Raw genomic sequence first — 27,494 nt, forward strand, 5'->3', positions numbered from 1 at the left:
AGTCATTATCCAGTGAAAGATGGCCGACACCAGCATGGGCTGAAGGGAAGAAGAGTAAAAACAACAAAAACACAGGAGGGATCAATAACAGCTTTGCACTTTGCACTTTTATCTATATGCCAAAACAGTTAAAATCAGATTTTATTGCTTTGTCTTTCTCAATAAACAAATGTTACAATTCTACATCTGTGGTCTGTGTTAAAAGTGAAGCATTCATGGCAGGTCCTTGAAGATCTGGGGACCATGTGTTTGGTTCTCTTATGCCTTGGGCCGGCTGAGTCCCATAGCAAATGGCTCTTTTCACCAGTTCAGACTCAAAATCAAGGCAAATAATTGTGAGGCGCTTCTGGGGAGATAATCAAAGCGTGAAACCAAAGTCAAACTAAAGTATTTATTTAAGTATTAACGGCTTATTGATGAAAACAAGCTCCTAAAAAGTTACTTGTAACACTGTTTTCTCTTTAAAACAAAATGCACGAATCAACAGGTGTAGTTAAAGGCCTGGTGCTACACTTTTGTAGGTTGGAGTTGTTAAAGATAGAACACGCTGTATGCGTGTGTGCGTGGAGTGGGCGTGGAAACGGGCACGACTGCTTCCCTGAGCGGAGCCGACGCGCTTCAGCCACATGAGCCAAAACCCGGCGGAAGAAAAGCGCACAGAACCAGAACAACCCCCGATGGGTCATCTTCACCCGTCGCGTCATCTGGACCCTCAAACTGGATTGTAGCTACACGCAGGGGGCGCTTTAAAAACTGAGCTACTTTTGTCGGGGTTTTTTTTTAAGTGACTTGTCATTTGGAGCGTTTTTCTCCTCCTCCTCCTCTCTTTGACAACAAACCAAGAAAGAATCGCGCAGCGATGACAGCCGTGATTCCTTCACCAATAAACTGCTGAGACTTCACCCTCCGTCGATCTTGCATCTGATTGCTGACGCTTCTAGAAATATGCAAAGGAGATACAGGATGAAATTGGTTTTAATAGCAGCCTTACTTGGACTGGTGAGTGACACTTTTTGTCCAGATTTTGTGCGTCAAACATGTTTCAAATCTTTACTTGTTTTAATTCAAGTTTTATAAATGTTTGTGAAAAAAAGTTTTCCCCCTAAGATGATCAAAATCACTGCATTTCTTTAAAATCTCTCAGTTTAGTGATGAAGTGTCACAAATTGTTGCATTTTTCTGGCTTTCTCCGCCTTTGCACCTGTCTTGGACCGGCAGGACGGATGCCTGCAGCAGAGCAGTCATTCAGGTTGACACTTTATAGCTCCGACTGCTGCGTGGAGCCGCGGCTCTCCACCCGTCTCAGTTACATGTGCGCCCGCAGAGAGAAGGACAAAAACAGCGGATTCAGCCACACATTTACAGAAACCAGGCCTGATTCATTCACTTTCTGCCACTCCATGACGGTCTACTGACTGCAAAAGGAGCTTTTCTGTTTGTCAAGAGTCACATGACCTCATATCAAAACTTACACAAGAGTCAAAACAGGAGCAGGACGCTCTCCAAGCATGAGGGGAATTCAAGAGGAAGCCCAGCTGACAGTTGTGGTTTATAATACCTGTGATTTACCTTGAGGTTAAAGGAGGGGATACATTTTTCACTTTCCGACGGCAAGAGTTTGTCCGGGTCCTGATTTAGGAGCCCGGTACATCACCAGCACATGACAGCCGCTCCCACTGGTGGCTCTGCATCCTCTGCTGGCTCAGCACATGTAATATTGATAGGTGCTGGACCACTCTTCCTCCTCCTCCTTCTCCTCCTCCTCAGTCTTCTCCCATCGTCTGCCTCTCCATCTTATCCTCGTTCTGCTTCTTCCTTCCCCTGTTTAAGAAGTGATGACTCAGCATTGCTTGTTGTCTGATTTTCTATGATCTCTGCTTGGTTTTAAATTCGAGTCAACTTCATAAAACATTTATTTTAGAATATGTGTTTTAAAAAAATTAAGCAGGCACAAAAAGTAAGAAAATTTGTATTCACTCATTTAAATGTATTTATTTATTACAATCTGTAAGTATTACAGAGTTATCCAGAAGGCTATTTTTCACCAGATGGTAAAAAAACCAAAACTAAAACTTTGTAATTATATAAACAAAATAACAATTACAAAATATACTAGCCAAAAGGTACATAAAAAACATAAATGAGACAAGATGGCAGCAGAGGGGAGCTGGATGTTGACAACTCTGATTATTAATTTGCTATTAATTTGTTCTTAGTTGTACCTTAAATTTGTTTTAGACGCAGTTAAAGAAAAGGCTAATTAGTTGATTTCTTCAACATTGTTTCCTGTGTTGTTGAAAAACTTGTTGATTTTCTCTTAAATTGTGCTTGAAAAAAGGAACTCAAACTAAAACAAATTGGGTTGATTTGTTACATCAAATTTAGTTTGTCAAGCTTAATTTATTTACATTTATTGAACATGACAACTTAATAAACTTAATGTATTTACTTGGATTAACTCAGTTTTTTTTAAGGTAGTCATCTGTTTTCTTTTTTTCAGTGTTAGGAAAATTCATTCATTAAAAACTTGTAAAACAATCTATCAGTGTCCAGGAACGTTTAGTGGAGGCAGTATGATGCTGTGGGCTGGCAACTCACTCACTGAAAAACGCCCAGCAGAGCGTTTTTATCACACAATGACTCCAGAATTGAAGTGAAAAGTAGATAAATGTCAATTTTCATCAACTTGCATGTGTTTGAAGAATGGGTTGGCGTCCCGCAGCAGTGTTTGACCACCAGGAATCTGTACCAAGCTGCTGAACTGATGTCTGCTACATTTCAAATATATCTTTTTGCTTCCTTACAAATGTTTCGAAACGAACAGATTTTGTAACAGTGTAATACTTATTGCCCAGAAGCATTGCAGGTTTCTACATGCTTTGTGTTAGTTATATATTATATCATATTAAAAAACAAAACAAAACAACAACAGCATTTCTCCTGAGCAGCACTTTGGTGAAAAGACAGCATAAAATTTAAGTTGCATGATGAAATCACAACATTGCAACTCTGGAACTCTGGAAAGAAACTTTTGAGACTAACAGATCCAAAATTAGATCCTAATTACAATATAATTGAAATTAGTTTACCATGTAGCGTCAGTTATTGGTAAAGAAAAAAAAAAGTTGAGCCAGTTGTATTGAATTAAGTCTTTATTCTGAGGAAGCATGTGGCGACAGTGGAGATTAACAACCCACTTTAAACAGAAATAATTCTACTCATGATTTTCTTGTTATTGCTGTTATTAGCAAAATCAAAGCTGGTGGTAGATTTGTAGTGCTTGGAGGTTGCATGTCTAATTCCTGCTGCAGTGGAGCTGTCAGTGGTATAATGCATACACAGTCTGGGCTCAGATTAATCATACCAAGTAAAAGAAACTGTTTTCTGCTCTATGGAAAAAGGGTCACCAGTAATATTTGTCCTTTTTTGCATTTCCTGTTGCCCAGTCTCTATATAATACAGGTTAATTCATTAACATCAGTAAAACACTCGTTATTACACATTTATTACACTTACAACAGTTTTTTTTTTGTCAGTAATAACTTTTTTTGCAGAAATGTAGTTCAGTCAGAGAATATGGCCTGGCTAGTGATGCTGAAATTTAAATCTGATTCATAGCTTCCAGTTTGTTCAAGTTATTGAGTCATTCCACATTATTTAAATAAATCTGGACATTTAAGTATCTGTAGTCAAAAGCTAAACTACCTGGATGTGCTAGTTGAGCTTCACAAAAGAAAATTATTTAAAAGTTTTTTCTAGCTTAGAAAATACAAAATGAGGTTTTTATAACCAGAGGTGGGCAGAGTATCCAAAAATTGTACTGAAGTAAGAGCAGCACTACTTCAAAATATTTTTACTCAAATAAATGTAAAAAGTATGCATCCAAGAAATTACCAAAGTAAGAGTAAAAAAGTATTTGATTAAAAAAAGTCTACTCAAGCACTGAGTATATAAAATGTAAAAATTACATCATTAGACAGACCAAAACTAAGTGGACATTTTTGGTATTTTATCAATGAAAATTACAGTCATTTATTTATGTAACGAAAAGAAAAACATTTCAAATCAGTTTTATTAAATTTATGAAACTTTAACAAAATCTACAGGAGTGTGTCTAAATTTTAGCTTAAACATGTCTGTTTTCCACTCAGTGGCCAGAGAATCCAGAAATTTTACTCAAGTAAAAGTAAAAAGTAAAGCATGGTATAAGTATTCTCAAAAGCGCGTCATTTTTTTTCTAAAAAAGTTACATTTTGAAGGCCTTCAAAGCCTCTTAAATTGAGGTTTGACATGTTGGTCTATAACAAGTCCTGAGGTTAACCCTGAACAGAGCAGTCAGGTCCATTAGAGCAGTAAAGCCGTGTTGAGATCTGATTTCAGCCTTCACTTCACACCAGTGTACATTTTGTTCCATCTTCAGGGACTCCACATTAAAACCAGCTTATGGAAGCATGAAAGTCGAGCTTCAACTTGCCAAAAAGGCTTGTTAGAAATCCTCATTTTCTATTTCACACGCCAAGTGCTCAAATGCCACCCTCCAATAATCTCTTTGCACCATTCATCGGATTCTAGCCAGCTGATGCGTTTTAATCAGGTGTTTGAGTCGGTGTTTTGTTGCACCGACACCTGGAGCTAAAAACGGGTCGAAGAGAGAGAGAGAAATAAATAAGCAGATGCCAAACACTGGACTCACTCCAAGTGTCATTTTAAAACGGGTTTGTTCAGATCATGGGAGGTTTGAGTGGAGGCGTGCGTCTGTCGAAGGGCGTGTGCGTTAAATTAGGGGGGCAGGAAAGGGGAAGTACGCAGCAGGCGGGCTTGATTTACATTTTAATAGCTGCTTTTGTGGAGTGTAATAGTGAGGCACAGCTTGTCTTGCGGTTTTGAGCAAAGAGAGGAACAATTTGTGGGAGACAAGAAGCATCTTTGAGATTCTAAATACTGTATAAAAAATTACAATGTTCAGGTTTTACCCCCCTTGCAGATTTAACCTGAGGGAGTGTGATCACTGGTAAAAAGGCTGTATAAACCAACCTAACCCTAAGAGATCAAATAATTGCACCCTCAGCCTAATAACTGAGTGTGCAACATTTATTTGAAATACAAGGTAGAGATCAGAGAGATGTTCTGCTCCACAAGCAGCTTAGTCATCCAACTCCATCGTTTTTGACTGTCTAATGTTTATTTATTTATTTGTATTTGTGATGTCACTTTAAATGTTCTTGGGTTTTTTTTTTAAGATTAACTGATGCGCTATTTGAGTAATTTTGGTTGGCTAAGCACTGTTCCAGTTTTGGATTTTTGTCACTTTTTGCTTTGTTTTCCACTTCTGTTCTTCCTTGGTGATTCTAGTTTTGTTTTTTCTTGTTTCTGGTTATTTTCTGTTGTTCTAGTTTATCATGTTTCTTTAGTCTAAGTTATCCTTTAGTGTTGGTATTACTTCCTGTTCCCCTGTCCCACTTCCTCTCCTGCATCTGGAATCAATCAGCTCATCAGCCCAAGCCTTTTGTTAAGCTCCCTAAGCCTCTCATTCTCAGCCACTACTTGCCGGATCCTCATGTCTACTCCCTTCACTTCCTCCTGTTTCCCTTGCTGGATCTTTTTACATTGACTTTTGGTTTTTGTGTTTTTGCTCCCTTTGCTTTTTGTAAGTTTGTTTTTTCATATTCTTTATTAAATTTTCATATTCACTGGCCGCTTCTGTCTCCTGCTTTTGGGTTCTACTTCAAACATCTTCCAACTCATGACGGCTCCAGGTTTTCTCCATTTGTGAATAATCCCTCTTGTTGTGATTTACTCTCAAAACTCTAGAAATTTACCCTTTTCAGACTATTTAAGTAATCTCCTAATTGCACAAGTCAGTAATACAAAAAGAAAAGAAAAAAGAAGACAGTTAATTCATATTGCTTAATTTTATTTTCAACATATCCAGTTGGGTTTGGGTTGCTCTTTCACAGATTATCTGTCTCATAATTTACTGTCCAGACATGGTGAAAAATATATTTTTTATAAAAGTTGCACCCTGAAACGTTATTAAATAAAATTATTGGCTTTTCTGTATTAACTCAATTTATTTTGTTTGACAAAAAAAGCAAAAATACAAGAAATCTTTTCAATGGTAATTTGTATTTACTACATAACACATGTCAAACTCAAGGTCCGGGGGCCAAATGTGGCCCACTGTAGCTTTTTATGTGGCCCTCTGGACTCCACATTATATCAATAAGTCTCTCTAGCTTTTCACAAATCTTCAAAATCCTCATTTTTTCAGATTTTGTTGACATCTTTTTCTCAAAAATTGGTCAAAAACATTGGTTTTAATTGACTGCTGCCTCAGCCTTACTTGATGTCAAGTTATAGTCTGTGATCGATACAGTGAGTAACCTCATACATTAGTGCAAATATCAAAATTCCTATATATATTTATAAATTAGCACCACCAAATCTGTGATCTTTTCATTAGTATTTTAACAGTTTAATGTTTTATCAATACATTCTGACAAACCGGCCCTTTAAGAACATTCAGATTTTTGATATGGCCAAAAATTAAATGATTTTTTTTAGAGTTAAAAGATCTCCATCAATTCCCACAAACTCAATGACAGATTCTTGACCAGAAGGAGAATGTCGGAGAGCGAATGTCCAAGGTGAATCACGTGACCAGCCGCGTTAGGCGCGCCGTGTGTGTGAGTTCGCTCTCTCGCTCACACAGAAACTCATCAGCTGACTCAGAGGAGCCTGAAGGAATGCCCGGTCCTCGCTCTCCTGCCAGCTGCATTTCTCACACACCTGAACCCTGACAATTTACACAGAGCGTACCTCCTTCACTCAAAGCCTGCATGTGTGCGCACATCCCTTTACGGCGCTCAACTCGCTCACGGTCAGAGAACTGTACTCACGCAGGAGCAGCACTGCTCCGAAGTATTTTTACTCAAGTCAAAGTAAAATCCAAGAAATAACTCAAGTGAGGTAAAAACGTATTTGGTAAAAAAGTCTACTCAAGTACTGAGTAACTGATCAAATGATCAATCATTTAATATTTAAAAATTACATAATCAGACAAACAAAACATAAAGTTAAATAAAAATGTTGATATTTTAGGGACAAAAAGTGACTAAATCAGGCAAAAGAAAATGTTTCCAAATAAATTTTTCTCAATATAAACTTTAACAGAAACTGCAGGTGTCTGTCCGGTCAGGTTTTAGTGAAAACATGTTGGTTTTTCATTCAATGGGCAGAAAATCCAGGAATTTTACTCAAGTAAGAGCAGCAATACGTCATAATAAAATTAAGCAAAAGTAAAAAGTACTGCATAGTAAAAATACTCCTAAAAGTACATTTGTTCAAATAGTTTCTCAAGAAAATGTAACTGAGCAAATGTAACTAGTGACTACCATCACATGTTGCTTAAAAACCGTTTCTGCTGATTTATGGAGACACTTTGGGAAGCTGATGCTGATAAACGCTGAAGTAGAGCAGGAGTGTCCAAAACTTGTCTCTTAATACAGACGATGTGCAAAATCCTTACAGCGTTTTGGATGGACTAACACTCGTGTCCTCCAACAGGAGAAAAGAACAACTAAATCATTAACTCCTGTTTTTGCTTGTATTTAGGCTCTTTTTTTTTTTTTAAAAAAAGAAAAGTTTGGACACTCCTTATTTTCAAACTTATCACCGCTCTTATCAGGTTTTGCAAAATGATAAAGGCGTTCGGTGGATGAAAGATTAAAAACAGAGAGGTGGTGTGAGAAACGCTTTCATTTTTTAAAGATCACAGATTAACTTTTTACATAAACGTGGAAATTTCACGATTGGAGCAAAGTGTTCTCATGGCTTTGTGCACAAACTTCTCTTTCTGTCTGTGAAGAAAGCAGAGTGACTTCACTTTGCATGGATGTGTTGTGTTCCTTCATTGCAGCTTCTCACTTACACGTGTAAATATTCAAACTCAGAGCCAGCCAGAGGGCTGGTGGGTCATTAACCCTTTAAGAGCTGACACTTGCAATAACATAAAGACTCAACAGATTAAATTCCTACTTCAAGAAGGAAAGCACTCGAAAAAATGTATGCACTAACCCGTAAAATATGCCTGCTGATACATTTTTATCACGATTTTGCTATAAAACATTGTTTGCCTTGAGGCTGTAACCTTTCCAACCGCAGTGTGGTTTTCTTTTCCTGATTGTCTCAACTTTGTTTAGAAGCCAGATGAAGATAAACAGTCTTGCTTTTCACAAGATCATGGGAAACTGAGAAAGAAGCGGAAAGTTTTCCAGGTTTTTTTTTGTGTATGTTTGCTTTCCAAGCCCGGATCCAACTGCATAAGGACTAATATCTCTTCAGATCCTAAATTTATCAAAGGAAATCCCAAAAATAAGTTTGTTAGAGAGAAAGAAATGGAATGAAAAGAGAGAGAGAGAAAGAGCATTGTTTATTGTTTCTGCTTTCCCTTGCCAAGTATTTTTACTCTCATTTTCAGTGCAAATATCTTAGTAAATTTGAATTAAGAGAAAACTAACTTACAAGAAAGTAATCAGCAATATGTTGGAGCTTGTTTTAACTAAATAATTCCTTAATATTGCTGAAAAAGTCCTAGTTTCACTGGTATATATTTACTTGTTACAAGACAATTTAGCAAGACAAACAAGACAAATTTGATTGATATAATTTGTCAGTAAAGAGATAAAAACTGCATTGATTCGATTGATAACATAATATTTAAGCACACTTAGTGTTTAGAATCGAGAGGACTGGATTTGGCCTTGAGTTTAACACATATGCCCCAAAATATTGGAAAAACATTTTAATTTGCACAATAATTGCACTTTCTTTTGATAGAGCAACACAAACCTTTGCACTTTGGAAACAAATGCATGAACTTTTTAAACCGATAAGCGTTTACGTGCACAGCTAAAGGGAAGAGAGCGCTCATTTGCTCGACCTTTCTCTCGATCCGCAGGCCGGAGCCGTGGCCTCTCTGCGCAGCTGTCCGTCAGGCCAGAACACGACCAGCGGAGAATGCTGCAAGCAGTGTCCACCCGGCGAGGGCGTCGTCACGCCCTGCGGTGCCAAGCAGACCGAGTGTGCGCCGTGTCTTGACAGTGAGTACCAAAGAAACATCATCTTCTCCGCCAAGTTCTGTGTTTGATTACACTTCCTGCAGTAAGAGTAGAGGAACAGGGAAGATTGGGATAAGATACACCATTTTTCAACCTTAGATTAGTTGCCAACTGATAAATCTGCATATTTATAACCCTGATTTTGCTGGACGATAAATTATTCCAGATCTTATTGCGATAAACAATAATATTGTTGCTTTGAGGCCATTTTCAAGTAATATAACGCTTAAAAACATATTCTGAGAGATCATCCATCCATTTTCTTTACACCCTTGTCCCTTGGTGGGGTTGGGAGGGTTGCTGGTGCCTCTCCAGCTATTGTTCCAGGTGGGGTCACCCTGGACAGGTTGCCAGTCTGTTGCAGGGCAACACAGAGACACACAACCGTGCACACACACTCACACCTAGGGGCAATTTGGAGAGGCCAATTAACCTGACAGTCATGTTTTTGGAATGTGGGAGGAAACCGGAGTACCCGAAGAAAACCCACACATGCACAGGGAGAAGATGCAAACTCCATGCAGAAAGACTGGGGCAGGGAATTGAACCCAGAACCTTCTTGCTGTAAGGCAACAGCTCTGCCACTGTACCACTGTGCAGCCCTCTGAGAGATCAGTAAACTTTAAATTATAATGAACATTTGACACTAGAACTGGAAGACGTTAAATTTCCTAAATAAATAAATAAAACTACAAACAAAATGAATTATGACGTCTCTGTAAACTGAATCATGCAAATGGAAATGATTGATCTTGTTTTAATTTGTCATATGATTAATTGATTTATTGTTTATTGTGACAGGCCTAATTGTGAATTCCTTCTAACAATCAGAATGAGTTTTTCTAAAAAACAAAAAGTTGTTTAACGGCTCAAAGCCACAATTCAGACTTTATGTGACGATCTGTGTTTTTGTGTATTTATTTCTTGTTTTTTTCTGTGTCCTTGTTCCCCGTGAGTCTCTGATGCCCTGTCCTCCCTCTTGGTTGATCCCAGCTGTGTCTAGTTTTCCTGATTATCCTCCTGGTGTATTTAAACCCACCTGTTTCTTGTCGGGTCCTCGTCTTATGACAGTTCTTGTCGCATGTCTAAGCTCTCCAGTTGAACTGCTAAGTCCTGGTTAGCGTTAGCGCTCGTTTTTCAGTCCTCTGTATACCAGTTGCTAGCGGTAATTAGCTGCGTGCTAACTCTCTGCCGTGCCGCCTGTGTTGGGCTGTTTGAGCTTCCATCATTAAATCATCTTCATAATCATCATTATCTGGGTCTCGGCGTTCGTTCTCACCAACACACCGCCTCACGACACTTTATTTGTGCCCGAATCTAAAATGCTGCGTTTATGACCTCATGTTGAAGGTCATACACAGGATGACAGATGTATAAAAACATTTACGGTCAAAGCACAATTTTTATGAAACTTATAATAGACAAAATTCATGTCAAGACTGAAAAACATTTCTTAAGAAATAAACAAACATATATATATATATCACAAGATTTTCCAACCGTTCAAACAAAAAGAATGGAAAAAAGAACAAGTAAAAAAAAAAAAAATCTTTTTACTCATGTAAAAGTTATCAAACATTAAAGAACAATATGCTTATCACATGTCCTAACATGTGTCTTTTACTAGTTTTTGCCAATTTGTTTATAACTTCTGAGGTTGGATTTATTTTTAAAGACACATACTTAGAAATAATATTCAACCCTTATTTTTAATGTACGGCTCTTAAAACTTTGTTTTCATAGTAAAAGAAACCAAACCACACAAATTCAGTTTTATCCTTATTATGCAGTCAATGAACACTTTAGGTACATTTTAGGTCTGAGGAAAATCCATTACAGGCTTCAGTTTCTTCTCAGCTCTTATATCTTGCTAAAAAGTTTACGTTAGTTTTTGTCTTATTTTAAGTGCATTAAGATATTTGCACTAGAAACTAGACCAAAAATATTTGGTAATATTTGGTGTTTTTGCAGTGTTTGTCCTAAACTCTGTGCAATATCTGTGTTTCCTCAACAATTACAGCGACAAAAAGCATAAATTATCATTCGCAAGCATCTTTTTTCATTCAAATGAAAGTGCAAAAGAAGAATCAGAGCTGTGCAGCAGTGTCTTCCTGCACAGCTGCCCTCATCCTGGCCTTCGCCATGTAGGGAGAGAAGCTCTGGATGATGGATAGACATGAGGACAGTAGCGTAAAGAGGATAAAAGAGTGGGATCCGCTCCAGATGCAGCTGAACGGATCTCCAGAGGGAGACACTTAAAGCATCGGATACGTTATTGAACTATAATTAAAGCGGTATGCATTGTAAATTCAAATGGGACAAGCACAACCGGTGGCTGAAGAAGTCTGCATATTTTTAAGGATTGGCTCTTTGAGGTGAATTTATGCTTGAGAGTAACCATTACACGAGGTCAGAGGTTACCGTGTCCTCGGCGGAGGACGGAGTTGGTCCTCTGCCAGCGTTCCCAGAGATTTTCCACGTATGAATTCCCCAACTCTCCCTCATCCTGCCCAGGAAGTAGACGTCAACCTCTTTGGGTCAGTGAAACATTGTAAACCATAAGCGAAGGATTCAAATGAAGGTCATGAGAGAAGTCACGGAGATGGAAAAGTTATTACAGTGTCTGTAAAACGTCTTTGGATGGCTTGATACTGCACCTCAAATCAAGAGTCAAACCCCCAATTTTCTCCTTGTGCAGTTTGGGGTTAACGTGTCCTCCTTTCTCTGAGACATTCTCGGATGTTTTGTCTTTCTCTTGTACAACATGGAAGGTTTTAGAGGCGATAAATACCAGTCACACTCCTTTTTCTGCTCAGACATGAGCAAACGCACCATGACAAGCCATGTGCATTTAATCATGGACATGGAGAAACACAGATGGCTCTCTGTCAGATTTTATCACACAGCTACAAATTAAGATGGACTGATATAATGTTTAGCACAAGCATGTAAACTATTTATTTCGCCCTGGCTGAAAGGCGTTAAACTCTGACCTTTCAGCTGCAGAGCTTTTTAAGTACCTGCTTCTGAAACAATGACTAAGCTGTTAAAAAGCAACATTTTCATGACTGTCAAGGTTAAAATGTTAAAACGATTAGCTGTTCTTCCTGTAAATACTAGCATATTTGGGAAATAGTTGTAAAGATTGGGCTAATCTTTCAGAGAATACATTTAGGTTGCTGATACGAGTAAACATTGAGAAAAATAAAAATTTGGAGCTAATGTCCAGGTGATGTTAGCATGAGGTCAAATGCTAATATTAGCATTCTGGACATTAGCATATCTTTGCACTGGTTTGTTATTTCAAGAGGTAATATTAGTGGCTGCAACTAATTTTTCAGAAATTACATGTTTCACAACATTTAAAGCTTCAGAATGTAACTTTTATGAAAAAAAGCAAATATTCTTTAAAACTGTCACTATGTCATGACAGTGTAACATGAGACAAGATAATCTGTAAAAAAATTGAGCTCCATCTTCTCCCAGTGCTAACGAGAAACAACCAATCAGAGTCTGGAGGAAGGGCTTAGTGTTGTCAATCACCCTCTGGGTGGCGCTGCTCATCCTTCTCCTTCTGCTCCCCCTGCTCTACGCTGTGCTGCAGCTGGGAGAGTCTGTCGTAAATGCTAAGGCTAGTGAGCACAGCCACCGACAATGGCAGACAAACGGTTCTTTATTCTTCACCATTAGCACATTTAGCAGCACGTTCATGGGATTGATTGACGGCGCTAAGACTCTCCTCCTGGCTCTGACTGGTTGTTTTTGACCGGGAGCGGTGAATTCTTCAGAATTAGTAGCTCAGGTGAAGCAGATCGATCTTTTCACAGACTATCTGCCTCATAACATTATTCCACAACATGGTGACAGCTTTAACAACTATGTAAAAACATACATATATTTTTAACAAAAAAGTACAAACTGCAGCTTTAACAGTAAACATGGCATGCATTGCTATATTTTACACTAGGTAAGGTAATGTTTATATCGCACCTTTTCAGCAACAAGGCAGTTCAAAGTGCTTTACATGAATTAGAAGGAAATACAAACAACAAAACCGAAAGACAAAAAGGTAAAAATATAAGATGTTGAATCTCCATGTTTGAGTCTATTAGTACGCATAAAGCTAAACGTTGATCTAAAGTAATAAGTTCTCCACATGTGGAGTCCCAGTTTCATTTGGGAAACTTCACGTTTACATTTTGTGGTGATGGGACAGGCATCCCTCCTAAACAACTGATTGCCATGTAAATAACATCTAATTGTTGCTACAGAGATGGCAGTTTGTGCTGCAGTTCCAGTGAGCTTTGGAGATTTATTTATCTTCCTTACCGTCCTCCTCTCTGTGTGGCAGCAAGATAAACGTTGGTCCTCATCTAGCCGAGTGGCTTACGGCTAAGAGAAATGATCGCCTGTGTCACATCATATTTATACCCAACGGTAACAGGAAGTCATGCATTGCTAATCAGAAGATCTCAGACTCTCTGATCAACTTAAAAGAGTAAAGTATGAGTTCATGATGCTGCATCATTCTGTGTCTTCTCCAAACAGCAGCCATTATGTTCTGTTAAATGTGTCCTTTATCGCTTTAGGACTGCTTGGAGTTTTTGTTGCTGAAAAAGTCAAATCCCTCGTCCCTTTAAGAAACACTTTAAGGCTGTTTAGACGCAGTTTTGCAGAAAGATGAATATGACAAGGGGGTTGAAGCCAACCAGAAGCTGTTCCATCCTGACTTGTAAATCAAGCATCCTGTGTCGGTTGACTTGTGAAAAAGGAAACAAGGGTTGCGTCTTCAACTTGTGATTTATTGACTGCAAACGGTTTGTGCAGTGAGTATTTAAGGCAAAAACACACTACAGAGACAGAACAAATTACTGGACTTCAGTCTGTGGCAATTCATTCTATAGTATTGATCCTTGAAAATATAACAATGTCAAAATAGCATCAGTGTGTTTAAGCCGTTAGAAAAGGAGATGTTTATCACCAGACGTGTCCACTCAATTCAGCCTTTTAATCACAAATGTGGCTTCGGTTTTTAAAGTTTATGTGTTTTATTTCGTTAGCTTGACCTGCAGGTTACGAACATTCAGAAAAAAAACTAATTTCTGAGATGGTTTATTAAAGGCTTTACTGCTCTGTAGAATGGAGGAAACTCTGTACATTTATTTTGGGATGGTAGGACATGATATAAATTTATTTTTCTTGCAAACAACTGGTGTGAATGCAACAAGCTAACGGTGCTGCTTTCATGCAAAATTGTCAACCTTAAAATGCATCTCCTACTTCTCCAGCAATGACCACTGGATGTTTTCTCTCTTCTTCTTTGACTCCCACACCTCAATCCTCATTGTGCATGGTTGCAGACAACCGCCTGTTCTTGGATAATTTGCCTATTTGCAGATTTGTATTGTAGAGCGCATCTAAAATTTTAAAAAGAAAAAGCAGCAAAAGGTCAGCTCAATGCTGCTTTGTACGCTGTAAACCAGCCAACCCAGTTGGCTGCAACAGCAGAGATAAGAAAGACTATGGAGGAAGTTCTGCCAATTCAGTTTCCACATTACATTAATGCATATTAAGACATATTTTGTGCTTGAACTATTAAATAGGCAGTTTTAAGCGATTTTAGTGGGAGTGACAAGTAAATGCGGATTTTAGCCACTACCCGGGGTCCTGTCTTGTTCGTCACAGTCACATTTTTTTCTGCAATTCCTTTAACTTTGGATACCAACAAATCCTGCCTTATGAAAATATCTACCTTCCTTGGATGGCAAATACTTTTGTCTTTCCCATTTTAAAGAGTGGCCTAAAGAAAGGGACCACTGTGAAGTAAAATAAACAATGCTTCAGCTGCCTTTATCATACAGTTTGGTTCAAATAATGGTGGCATTTCTGATTTATTCAGAAACGGCTATTAACTGCACGTCTTTCAACCTTCTAAATAAACAAATGATTAAAAAAATTCCAAGTGTAGAATTTGTTCATAAAGGCTTTTTTTGTACATGATAATCAATGAGCTGTTACTCAATCTCTATAATTTCCCATATGTTGGAGAATGCAGAATTTTCTGCCACAAGTTTCTAGCTAGAGTTTCCACATAGGCTTCATTTTGAACAAATAATAACCAGAAGTTTTTGCTGAAAAGCTGCAAAGGATATCCAAGTGTAAAACACCAGAGGAGTTTGGACGAATGAGCAGATAACTGGAGATAAAACAGAACAAGAGGAGTTGGAATGGAGACAAAGGAACATTTTTAGTCAAGAGTCGAGGCATCATGCACACACACACACACACACACACACCCCCACACACACACACACACACACCGTGGGCCAAAGTGGGCGACATTAGAGTCCTTATTTGAGTGTTAAAATAAACGGAAAGACGGCATGTTTGACCAGTGGCAGCAGAACTGACATCTTGTCCTTCAGAAGGAGAACTCAGTCTGCTTCTCTCCCCCTTCTCCCATTTCTCTCTCTCTCTCTCTCTCTCTCTCTCTCCAAGCTGCAGCCACTGTTATTAATGTATTGACTTGCATTATTGATGCATGGCATTATGATAATGGCTCCAAGAGCCCTCATGGGGGACAGTCAGAGTAGTCTGAGTGTGTGCGTCTGTTTGAGCAGAGCAGATAATGGGGGGGATTGCAATACATGACTGGACACCAATGAGGCCTTGATGGTTTCTAGCTCTGAAAAAAGACAATTAAGCAAAAATGCGAGGGACCCACATTTGACACCATCAATTAAAAACACAGCGAACCGAGATTGGTCCGCTGCTGAGATGTCTCTGATTTCTTTTGTCTCTCTGCCTCAGGGTCTATCTCTTCTCATCTGTTTTAATCTCTGTGGCATCAGAGCATTTGGCGTTGTTGGTGGGCAAATACAATGCAGGCTGAGAACTTGATACGTACCTCCCACAAGCTCCTAAACGCCATTTCTTTCCTGTTTAGATTAATGTTGTATGGAAAATAGACTGATAGAAACTTTAAAAGCTTAATAAGTTGTATGAGAAGCACTTTTCTACGCGACAAAATTATAGGAGTATTTAGGTTGGTTTTATTGTGTTACGCAGGGAAGATAGTGGGAAAAAAAGACCGACAGGAAGGAGAGATATTATCTGTAAAATAGATTCTCCTGATTGGTTTTCACGTCGTTTACTCCCACATTTTACATCAAACAAGATCAAACAAGCAGGCAATCTCTGTGAATTAGCAGCTGAGTGTCCACATTAATAATAGTTAATGGTTCATGTTAAATAGATGACGTACTAAAATGGCTGGAAGCCATGACAAAACACAATTACACCAAACATGTTGAAGCTCTTTTCTAATACAGAGTAGCTTAATTTTTCTCTACTGTTTTGTGGGAGGAGTGGATTTCTGTTATTTTGTGTCTTACTTTGCTTCATGAATCATCCAATGACGGTCATAACTAGAACTTATTGATTTATTCTCAGAAAGTAAAAACGACCCGACCATATTCTCTCTTAATACAGTGCAATAGGATATGAAGTCTTCTTGTTTTGAGTTTTCTTGGATTCGGTTTACACTCCTTACCAGTAGGTGGCAGTAATCAGTAATCCTCCATTAAGTTGTTTACCAACAAACAACAAGAAGTAGAAGAAAAATTGATCACAGTCCCTGAACTGCAGCATCACAACATAAAAACATAAACATAAAAAACATAAAAATAACATAAAAATTAGACAAAATACTCAATCAGACTCGATGTCAGCAGCTGATTGAATCACTTTTAAGCTCCTTGCGAGGAAAATTTAGGTTAATATAAGAACTCTGAGAGAAAACACCGAAAATCTTTCAGAGTACTACGGAGGCCCCTAGGGGACATGGAGGATTCTTTTTTCTTTTGCGTTCCCTCACAATAATGTACTGATCAGTTCATGCGGCATAACTAAATACTGAACGTCTTTCTTACGGTGGCCCCGGCACTTTTTGCTATAAGGTTTCCATATTGTTTATATCTCGTTTGTGAGATATCTGAAGTTTTGCACCACAAACCTGTGTGCAAAATGCAAAATCAAAACAGGCCAAATATGGACTTTCCATCTTTTTCCATCCCTTATAAGATATAAACAGGGACTTTCTTTAAAAAGTAAAGAAAAAAATACATCCAAAGTATTTGGACTACTTCTGAATTATTTTCACAGGTTAATGAAGTCATTGCCTTGTGATGACTTTATTACCAGTTTGGTTTGTTGGTCTGAATGGCTAATAAAGGGCCTTTTTCATGTGCAGTTCCAGCTCAACTTTACACAGACATGCAGTGAATAAGTTGATTTTTAGTCAGTGTTTTGCACCAATGAGTTAAGAGAATACAAACACATTTTCATTGAGGCTCTTTAAATACCTGTATATATGTGTAAATGTCCATTTTAAATTGGAATTTGTGACTGTATAGAAAATAGAATCCAAAAGAAAAATTTTCCCCATGCCCTCTAGGGGGCGCCGTAGAATATGGGTCCTGGTTTTTTATGCGTCCTTAAATTATTTAAATTTAAACTCAAGTGCACTTGAAAACAACACAAATACACACAATATATCTGGCATTTTTAGTATAACTCTCCAGACCATTCCACAGTTTTATTCCCTGGATAGAGGATTTCTCTGCCCCTTTATCAACTCTCTCTTGGATGTTGGAAGGTAGCATGTTGGTAACATGTTGGTCATTGACAGCTACCAGACAGGAAATGGTCATTAGAGGAGAGGCAGACATGCAGCAAACGTCTCAAGAATCAGAATCAACCCTAGACAAACTCTACAACACGGGTCGTCCCAGAAATTTGTGTTTTGATTGAGTCCAGATGTTTTACATGAACCACAGCTGTAGCAGAATTAAGAAAAGTGAAAATAACGTTTTTTAATTCAACTTCTAGGGTTGCAAATAACATTTGATTTATTGAGTAGCTCAGTCAGTGCAGACACGTCGTCCTTGAGTATTTCTATCAGTTACTGATCCTGTGCAAATAAGATGTAAAACTCAACATCATATTTGATATAGAAAAGTTAAATTACCAAACAATAGATGATGCAACACTGTATTAACAAATAAATAAATGAACAAATCAAATCCGTTTGTGTGTCTTGAAGACAGAGATTGCGAAGTCATATTTGCCTTGCGATCTCTCTTATAATTTCATTTCTTTTGCTGTTTAGACTTACACACACACACACGTATGGACACACGCAAACACACTCGCTGCTTTTACAAATGGGTCTGTTGCATAATTTAGTGCATTTCCCAGTTCTCTATCCAGCTGAAATAGAATTCCATAAACCATGAAGTATCGATTGTAACCTTTGCAGATATGTCTGTCCGAGGATTTCTGGCAGGTGTTCAAAACATATTATTGATGTCATTATCATTCTCAAAAAAAAACCCCAAAAAAAACAAACAAACAAAAAAAAACATTTATGAAAATATGAAAATATTGCTGCTCACTTTTAGTATGAAAGAAATATTTTCCTGTACAGGCGGAGAAGTTTATACAGAAACAGTTTTGGGTTTATTAAATGAAGGCAAATGTGTGCTGGGGACTCAAAAGTATCAGCAAGTTTTGAACTTGCATGAATTTTATTACAACCACAGTCAAAATGGAACCAACTAAATTTGATTCTGTCTTTATTATTGATTCATTTGATTACATATTTCTGCATATAAACAGAATCGGTTTGCCTTGTACAAAGACAAAACAAAAGTATTGCATTCCCTCACAATAAATTAGCAAATATACCCTAGTCTATTTCCTATACAGTCACGAATGTCAAATATAATGAACTGCTTAAGCTGTTCAAACCTTTTTCTTAAATGTGTTCCCAAAACTGTTATGCGTATACTGACATAAAACCAAAAAGGTGATCTTTCCTCCTGCCATTCTTCTTCCAGGTGAGACCTTCTCAGAAAACTTCAGCCACACAGAGAAATGTCAGCCTTGTACAAAATGCACAGGCCTGCTCCGCATGAGCACGCCCTGCACCGACACCAACGACGCCATCTGCACATGCAACTACGGTTACTACCACAACAAAATCAATGATCGGTGTGAAGCCTGCACCAAATGTCCCGAAGGCCACGGCATGCTGTACAGCTGCGAGTCGGATCATGACACGATGTGTGAGCAGTGCGACGGCGACACTTTCTCGGACCAGGACAATTTCAGGGATCCCTGCATCCCCTGCACAACGTGTGACGAGGATGATGAGGTGGTGCAGGACTGCAGTCCTGTCAACGACACCATTTGCCGATGTAAGTCAATTATATTCATTTTTTCTACAATAAATTATTTGAATATACTGTAAAATTGGCCATCTAAGGCTACGTTCACACTGCAGCCTGAAGTGACCCAAATCCGATTAGTTTTGTGAAATCGGATTTTTCCAAATATATGTGAACTGCAAACGACCTGAAAGCGTCCTGTATGCACAGTAGAGGGCACAATAACGTCAGTAGAGAGCGTCCTCAGTGTTTTACCAACCGCTATAAAGAAGAAGAAGTGCTCAGTGTTTGCGGAAGTAAACATGGATGCTAACGGTGGAGCTTAGCTTACGGTTTTGAAGTTGTTATCCAACCAGAGACAGAGGCAACTTATATACTTATAACTGGTTGTTGTTTATCTTCTCGCTTACACGTATCAGGGCGCAGAATAGTGACGTTTGTCGAGTATCAAGACCTGGCCGTTCAGATTCAGGTCACATTTGAAAAGATCAGATATCGGATATCCAAGTGGCCTGTGTCGCACTTTAAAAAGATAAAAAAACAACTTGTGGTGTTCAGACTGTCATGAAAAGATCAGATGCAGGTCGCATTAAGGCAGAAAAACATCGGATTTGGGTCACTTCAGCCTGCAGTGTGAACAAAGACTAAAGGCCTTTGCACTGAGGTGAGTTGTACAACAAAACACAACTCTACCCACTGAGGAGCAACGATTAAAAAGGAAAAATCGTCAAGATTAATAATTCTACCAATGTGTTCTTCATTCACAGAAAATATGGGGTTCAGGTATCGAAATGAATGGTCACTACAGAAACCTTTCCGGGGGGTCAGAGTAAAATCTTTCAAAGTAAAAATACACTGGAAGATGTCCAGTGTATTGATTAAAAAACTGCAACACTTTGGTTCCAAATCATTTTCTGTGGGAGAACCAAACATTTTCACCAGTTCACATGCAAATATCTATTTGCCTTATTGCTGCTCAGTTACCTTTTCTTATTAGTAATAAAACACGTTTTATTACACGTAACACCCAACTTGGTATTTTATCCGTCAAAATCTAATTTCAGTGTATATCCGCTTATGCAGATGACGAGATTAATTCCCTTCCTTATTTTTCATGTCGATTTATTTCTGCTAAAGTTTGTAGCTGCACAAATCATTGGCTTAGATAATTTAAAATACCATAGAGAGCCTGATCCAATGGGCATCTCTAAAAACACGAAACGGCCAAGTCGGACAGTTCTGTTGAAATATTGCAGTGGATTTTTTTTTATGTTAGCTTATAAACTAATACATATGGAGTTGTTCTGTCTGACCAGTACGCACATTAATCAAACTTTTGTGCAGAGTGAAGTTGATTTACTGGGTTCACTGGCCAGGGTCACGCTGAAGTCAATGGAATATAACTGAGTGCATATTTGCTGAGCGGACAGTTCAATGACTGGACAGATAATTCATCAGCCGCATTATCAGCTCATCTCAGTGCAACACTGTCTGCGTTGTTGGCCTAAATGCCATGCTCAAGCCTGTCTCGTTGTCTTCTTGGACTCATCCCCTCTCTAGGAACAAGGGCTACAGTCTTTTTTTTATATATATATTTTGGATTTCGTCAGGGTCATATCTGTAAACAGGGCTTCGAATTTTTCTTCTTTTTTTAATATCATTGGACCCTGTGGGTATCATGCTCCAAATCACAAATTCCTACAGACCGCAGTCACTTCTCATTCCGATGATCTGATGCCTCCCAGATTAAATCAACGCTTTTGTGAACTGACAATAAGGAGTCTGTTGATTAGCCATGCAAGCGCTCTGAACGATGTGATCACAGAGTTACCAGCTGAAGGCAGTCTGTTGTTCAACTCTAATGAACTTGTGTGGCCAGTGAAGAGCTTTGGGGATGCACATAGATGCTGTCTTTAATTCAGGGTACGCTTCATAATTTTAACCATTTTTAAAAAAAGTCATAATACTGTTTTTGTAAATCGTTGATGCAAAGCTTTTGTTTTGACTTTTGTACTTCCTAGGACTTAAGATCTTGGGTTCAGCCTGTTTTACCCAATTAGGCTCCATAAAGGTGACAGTAATTATTAAACCAAGCTGAGATGCTGTGCGGAAATGTGAAATAATTTCCAAGGTTCCTATGCAATTTTGGAAAGTGTTTATTTTTATTTGACAGTTTTCCAGGTTTGATAAAAATTTGATTTTACGTATTTTTATTCTGCTATATTCTAAACCTGTAGTGTTTTTATTTATTTTAGTTTTTTTAAATTTTTTTATATAACTTTATATTTAACTATCAATTATCTTGATTTTCAACATTTTATCCATCAGAATTTTGGTTTTGTTAACTAGCTGCTCACTTAAGAATAAAATAAAACATAAATATTGCAGTTTTTAGGCTTTAGACGACTTGCAATTCAGGTTGAACTTGTGGTCTTTAAGCTGAATTGGTACTACTGGTGCAAGGTGTACCATTTGTACCAAATGTACACATAGAAGAGTTACTGTAAAAGTTTGTAATTAAAGTTTGTAGTTAAAGATTTTGAAATGGAGAAGAGAAAAACAGTGAAATGGCACTAAGCCACACTCTGAACAGCTAAGTTTAGCACCATGTTGTTTCTTGTTTTGTGAAACCAACAATAAAATGACTAATTTAGCAGTTTAAAAAATATAAATTTAAGTGTCAAAAAGTAGAAAACTTTCAAGAGAGAAATAATTTTTAAGTAATTTGCCTCATTGTATAACAAATTTGATATAATTCACATCCTTTACTTGTGATTAAACTGTAAAATTTGAGTGAGTGCAACGGTAATAAATTGTTTGTCGTCTTCCTGGCTTTAAAAGGAGCTTGGGAAATAGACCGCAGATGGATTAGGTTATTCGACAAGCAAAAGTGGAAAAACGCGTATTGATGTCTTCCACCAAGTGCCCTGCTACTATTAGCAACAACGCTTTAACGGCTTAATACAGGCTCTGAGTGGGAAGCGCGTTTGGCTGAATGACGCAGCCAAGATCAAGACACAAGAAGCCAGAACTCCAACGGTAATACATCCCTTCTGATAACAGAGCAACTCCAGATCATGATGAATGGGAATTAACTGTGATTGTAAGCATGATGTCTTACAGCCCACTGCCTATGAGCTTTATTGTCATATCCTACTCCTCCCTCTAACCCAATCATGTGCCTTTTATTTCTAATTTAATCTTTTTAGGGAAGAACACGCGTTATCGGCGCTGACGAATCTGTGGCGCTGCCAGATGTCCATATCCATTAATGTTGTGGAGTCAGGCGAAGCAGGCCTGAAGGCTAAACACAGCCAGGAAGGTAACAGGGCAAGCTGTAACTTGAGATACTAGAGACATAGTTTAGCTGTAGGTGGAAAGAACAGAACATCATTATTAATCAGATTATCCTTTGAGAGAAAGCTAGATATCCTGCTTCTCTGTTTTGATTATGCTTAAATTTAGCGTCAAGGGCAAATTTTCCCCTGTGATAATTTAAGATTTCTGCTATTTGGTGGGAAATACACCCAATTTCCTCCAACTCCTCCGGTGGGATAGTTCATGTTTTGAGTCACACTCACAAAAAATCCTCTGTCTTCATCTTCCTCTACAATACTGAGCAGGCCTTTACAGGCTGGCCTCCAGAGTTGACACTTTGACAGCAAGATGGTTATCTTAAGACGTGTGATATGGCTTCCACTCCTCTGTAGGCCACAGAGCAAGGTCAAAGGTTGAAGATCATGGGAGGCTTGTATTTTAAGAGGGATTATCAGGCAGAGTGAGCTCCCACCAGAGCTGAACAACACGGTATATAATCCGTTCAGGGGTCAAAACATCAAATCAGCAACAGTGAAAATGAGGGTAAATGGGTAACAATTAAAGTAATAGAGCACAAATAACTCGATATATTCACAACTGCGACTCTGATCGATGTTTATAAGATAATTAGTCAAAGCATCTAGCAAAAAAAGTGAGGCAGTTAATTTTTTAAGTATAAAATAATGTGTTTTTTCTGCAGTATTATTCTTAGAGATTAAATGTTTTATATTTTCTCTATAGCATTACAGGATCTATGTACTCCAGAGGAGCAGTTTCCAAACTTTCCAGCTTCTTATCCACAAAATAAAAATATGAAAGGGTCATGACCCCGAATTTTGGTTGAACATTCAAGCATTTCTACTGTCAGTTAAAAAGCTGCACAATCTGTATATTGGCCAACATGTTACTTTTATTCACTTTCAGATCTTGTTTTTTTTTTTTTTTTACTATATTTCTAAAATGCAAGTGATTTCTCATAGTCATTTTTTGGTATTGGTATCATGACTCCAAGTGGACCTCCGCAACCTCCCCAAATTAACGGCTCCACATTGCAGTTAATTTATGTTTCAAGTTTATTTACACTGAACTAATTTAAAACAATGTAATCTCAAGTCCTTGTAGAGGACAGACTGGAAAATGAAAAATGCAATTAAATAAACTCAGTTCAATCTGTCTGTCAACTTACATTCACACTTAGTTCCAGTTAACATGAAATATTTACGGCAACGAAAGCAATCGGTTTCAGTTTTTAATTTGAATTGGTAAAAAGTTCCAACAAAATAGCACTGTGTGTGAAGAAAATACAAAACACAAGAGATCACTTTAAACCTAATTTTGGAGACCTTCACCTTTACAACTGTTTGTTTGGAGGGTTGTGGTTGTTAAAAACATGAGACCTGTTCTTGGTTAATGTAGCAACATTTTGTTTTGCAACAGTGGAAACTTAAGATGATTAGCATCATGTCAAGATGGGGGCAACACGAGACTTATTGCCCCCATCTCAGAAATGTCTAAATCCTATAAAATCAGTAACACTAGGACACTTCTGTTGCATCAACTTGGCCATGTTCATACTGGTAGACCTACAAACCATCCAGCTACACAGACAGTGGGACAGTGGCGCCTGCAGCTGTGCATACCATGAGTTTTATATTATAGTTATTGTACTTTATATTGTGTTCCCCCTATGCTATTCACAAGATGTTGGAATAAAAGAAAAATGATCTTTTGTGTCAAAATATTGTGTAGGTAGCCCACATCTACACAGGCATATGTCCATCATAAACCTTATTGTAATAGATACTGTTATTGTAATACTTTGTGTATTTGGCGGCTTGGCACTCTTTCTGTAAGCTGAATGTGACCATGCAGTGAAGCTAGCTAAAAATGAAGAAGTGGACATTAAACCCTCACGCAGTTTTAAGAAGGGTTGAGTGAACCCTGCCTGAACTTTTTATCCTGTGCGCAGTCCGCCTGCGTTTATTTTTGAAGCATCCCATCATTTCGCCACTGACAGACCATCAATGGCGCAAAAAGTGGGTATGCAGCGCATGCAACGCATAGGGGCGCTGCACCAGAGGGGGCGTCAAAACCCCGTCTGGAGGGGGCGGCGCCCCGATGATGCCTTCACATACACTTCACCACGCCCTTACGTTCCTTCACCTCGCGCACATGTAAATGTAAATGTAACGAGTTTTACCTTTCACGTGTCTTCGTCTCGGGGGTGGTAAACATACGGTCGCTCATACGGATAGAGCAACCTTATGTTTTCTACGCTCCTTCACCCTTGCGTACCTTCTTTTGCGGGGGGGGGGGGAGCGATTTATGTTTTCGCATCCACCTGAATAATATGTAGTTACGCCCCTGCAGACCATGACACCTGCCGCGCACTTCACCTGTGCCACGCTATACTGGGAGAGTGAAACTGTTAAATCCATTCAAAACGTTGGTCAAAAAGAGTAGAAATTAAGCAAACATTATCGCTTCACCTCGTCCTCTTCTTGAAGTCTCAGACACACCACCTGATCCTGGGAATCATCCTCCTCCTCCCGTGGATCTGTCTTTATTATTTAGTGTAATTTATCAAAAAAAAAAGTAGGCTATGCAGGCTTAAGTGTGGCATGTGTGCTGCATTTGGACTCATTGGGCCTTGTGTGGATCAGATCTGCTATTTCTCTGCCATCGCATCACGTTGCGACAGCATTCATGAGGATTAGGTGCAATGATAGTTTTGTGCGCACCCTCCGATAATATCCTGCAGGCGCCCCAGGTTTCGATAAGTTAAGTGTTGGCCTGATCTAAGAACAATCATGTAGGTGGAAACGAGAGCTGATTTGAAGTAATGCACATTAATTCCACAGAGATTATTTCAAAATACATAATTAATAGGAATGGGGAGCCATGCTAGCTCGGCGTTCCAAGGCCCTTTTATTGCCATTATTAAAGATGAATGAGTTGTGTTTGAGTTTGACAAAGTAGGTGCTGCCCGTTCTTATCAGGCTGAGGTTTTGGCTAACCTCCCTGAAGGGCAGAGATGTTCAATGGCAGAGTTCTGCCTTGGGATTTTACCCAGAACTGACAGCGCCAATGTGAGCTAACCTTTCACCCAAACCTAGAGGTTCCTAAAGTTCTGGCTCTAAGGCTGCAAAAACATCACATGTGAAATCATTTTACTTGTGCAAAAAAAAAAAAAAAAAGAAGAGGAAAGTTCAAGGGATTCGTTCACCGTGAGTCACCAAAAAACTAAGCCACGTGTGTTTTCTTCCGGGCACTGATTCTCAGCACAGATTGAAATCAATAAGATGACTGATTGAACATCACAGATGGAAAGATGAAGGTTTAGAGGAAGGGAGGCAGAATTTGACTGGGTCAAGTCCATTCTGGTATTGAGTTGATAGGTGAGAAGGCCAGGAGCTGTTTCCTTCCTGAATTCGGTTGACCTTAACAATAGACAGCCTGGCCTCTGCATGCGAGAAAGCAAGATCGACTACGCGGCATAATGCACAACCTCTCTGACACAAAGAGAGGGACGGGAGGAGAAGGTCAAATGTGTAAAGGATTAAGGTCCATGAAAAGAGCGGAGGAGGACGGATTAGACACAAAACCTCATATCTGTCGTTGGCGGATGTCGTTTTTCTCATTCATTGATTTGTGCACACAAGGCAAACATTACAGACTAGAAAGAAGAGGTATTGATCCATAAAATAAAGAATTAGACAAGCAAAACACTAACAAAGAAGCAGAACTAATTAAAATGGAGAGATGGAGATTTTGTTTTCTTTGCCAAAATCTCTTCTGGAAAAAATTATTTGGTCCATTCTTTTAAGAAAGGTGACAATATTCAAGGGTTACGATACTTTTTTAATTTCTTTTTGGTAGTTATTTTCTGATTTTTATTGCTAGTAGTAATAGTGGTATTTTCCCCTAATATCTCTTGTTTTAGTTAATCTAGGGCCACATTAGTCTTGGGCAGAAGGGGGAAAGAAGAAAAAGAAATAACGAGACATAAATAAATAAATTAAAGAGCTAAAGAATATATTAACCATTTATTTATTATTTACAATGAATTTGTAGGTATCAGTTCTGTTGTGATAGTTTTAATGGTTTTAATGTATTAAATATTATCAATATTATTAATATTACCTATGGGTGCAAATTTAGTACCTCTTATTCCAGTCAGTATATAAAATTAAGTCCTAAAATATTCAGTGAGACAGGCATCTCTCAAAAGTCTCTTAAAAGAAACCCTCACCAGATTTTAATTAATACAATTTTCATCAAAAATGTATCTGTATTTTTTTGGTCTCCTAATATAAAATACACTGACATTTCTGCTTTTAATAAATAAAAAAACATGAATAATCTTTGAATAAATTAGTAAACAAATGTGTCAAAAACTTCTCTTACATTATATATACACATTTACAGCTCTGAAAAAAAAAAATTACACATCACTTTAACATGATGCAACTTTTAACTTGTAGGGGAGTCTAGTTATCCCCATCAAACAATAAATTAGAGATCCTAATGTGCATTTGAAAGGAATCTGACAGACAAACAAAAAACCCCGGGACAAATGGGGGAAACGACAAAAGAACAAAATGCCATGAACATTCCTGATTTTCTGCGTGTAAAACCACATCAACTCCACAGATGTGAGGAATCCCCAAACCCACTCCCACTTAACAATTGTCAGTCTTTGTACATCACAGTCCGTCTTTGTGTGGCTTATAGCTTGGATCATTTGTACTGACCTATATCTCAACTGAGCTGGGGTGTACGGCCGCAGCTGACCTCCTCTTTTTTACCCTCTTGATCCTTGCTCCAC

At 38.3% G+C, this 27,494-nt stretch overlaps 1 protein-coding gene and 1 long non-coding RNA gene across 2 annotated transcripts in view; one reads left to right on the forward strand and one right to left on the reverse strand.

Moving 5' to 3' along the window:
• The first annotated feature begins 617 nt into the window (after nt 1–617).
• The window catches only part of ngfrb (nerve growth factor receptor b), a 40,008-nt gene continuing 13,131 nt past the window's right edge, over nt 618–27,494 (forward strand). The window contains exons 1-3 of the mRNA XM_007540688.2: nt 618–999; nt 8,960–9,101; nt 19,019–19,378. Of these exons, the coding sequence (XP_007540750.1) occupies nt 946–999; nt 8,960–9,101; nt 19,019–19,378 (556 nt within the window). The 5' untranslated portion in view covers nt 618–945. The remainder of the gene's footprint in view (nt 1,000–8,959; nt 9,102–19,018; nt 19,379–27,494) is intronic.
• Nucleotides 2,777–20,191, reverse strand: LOC107834231 (uncharacterized). The gene is made up of 3 exons (XR_001660019.1): nt 19,894–20,191; nt 13,997–14,002; nt 2,777–2,788 (listed from the first exon to the last, which is right to left on the reverse strand). It is a non-coding gene; the product is annotated as an uncharacterized LOC107834231 (long non-coding RNA).

This window comes from Poecilia formosa, unplaced genomic scaffold, assembly GCF_000485575.1.
Source record: "Poecilia formosa unplaced genomic scaffold, Poecilia_formosa-5.1.2 Scaffold555, whole genome shotgun sequence".
Classification (NCBI taxonomy): Eukaryota; Metazoa; Chordata; class Actinopteri; order Cyprinodontiformes; family Poeciliidae; genus Poecilia; species Poecilia formosa.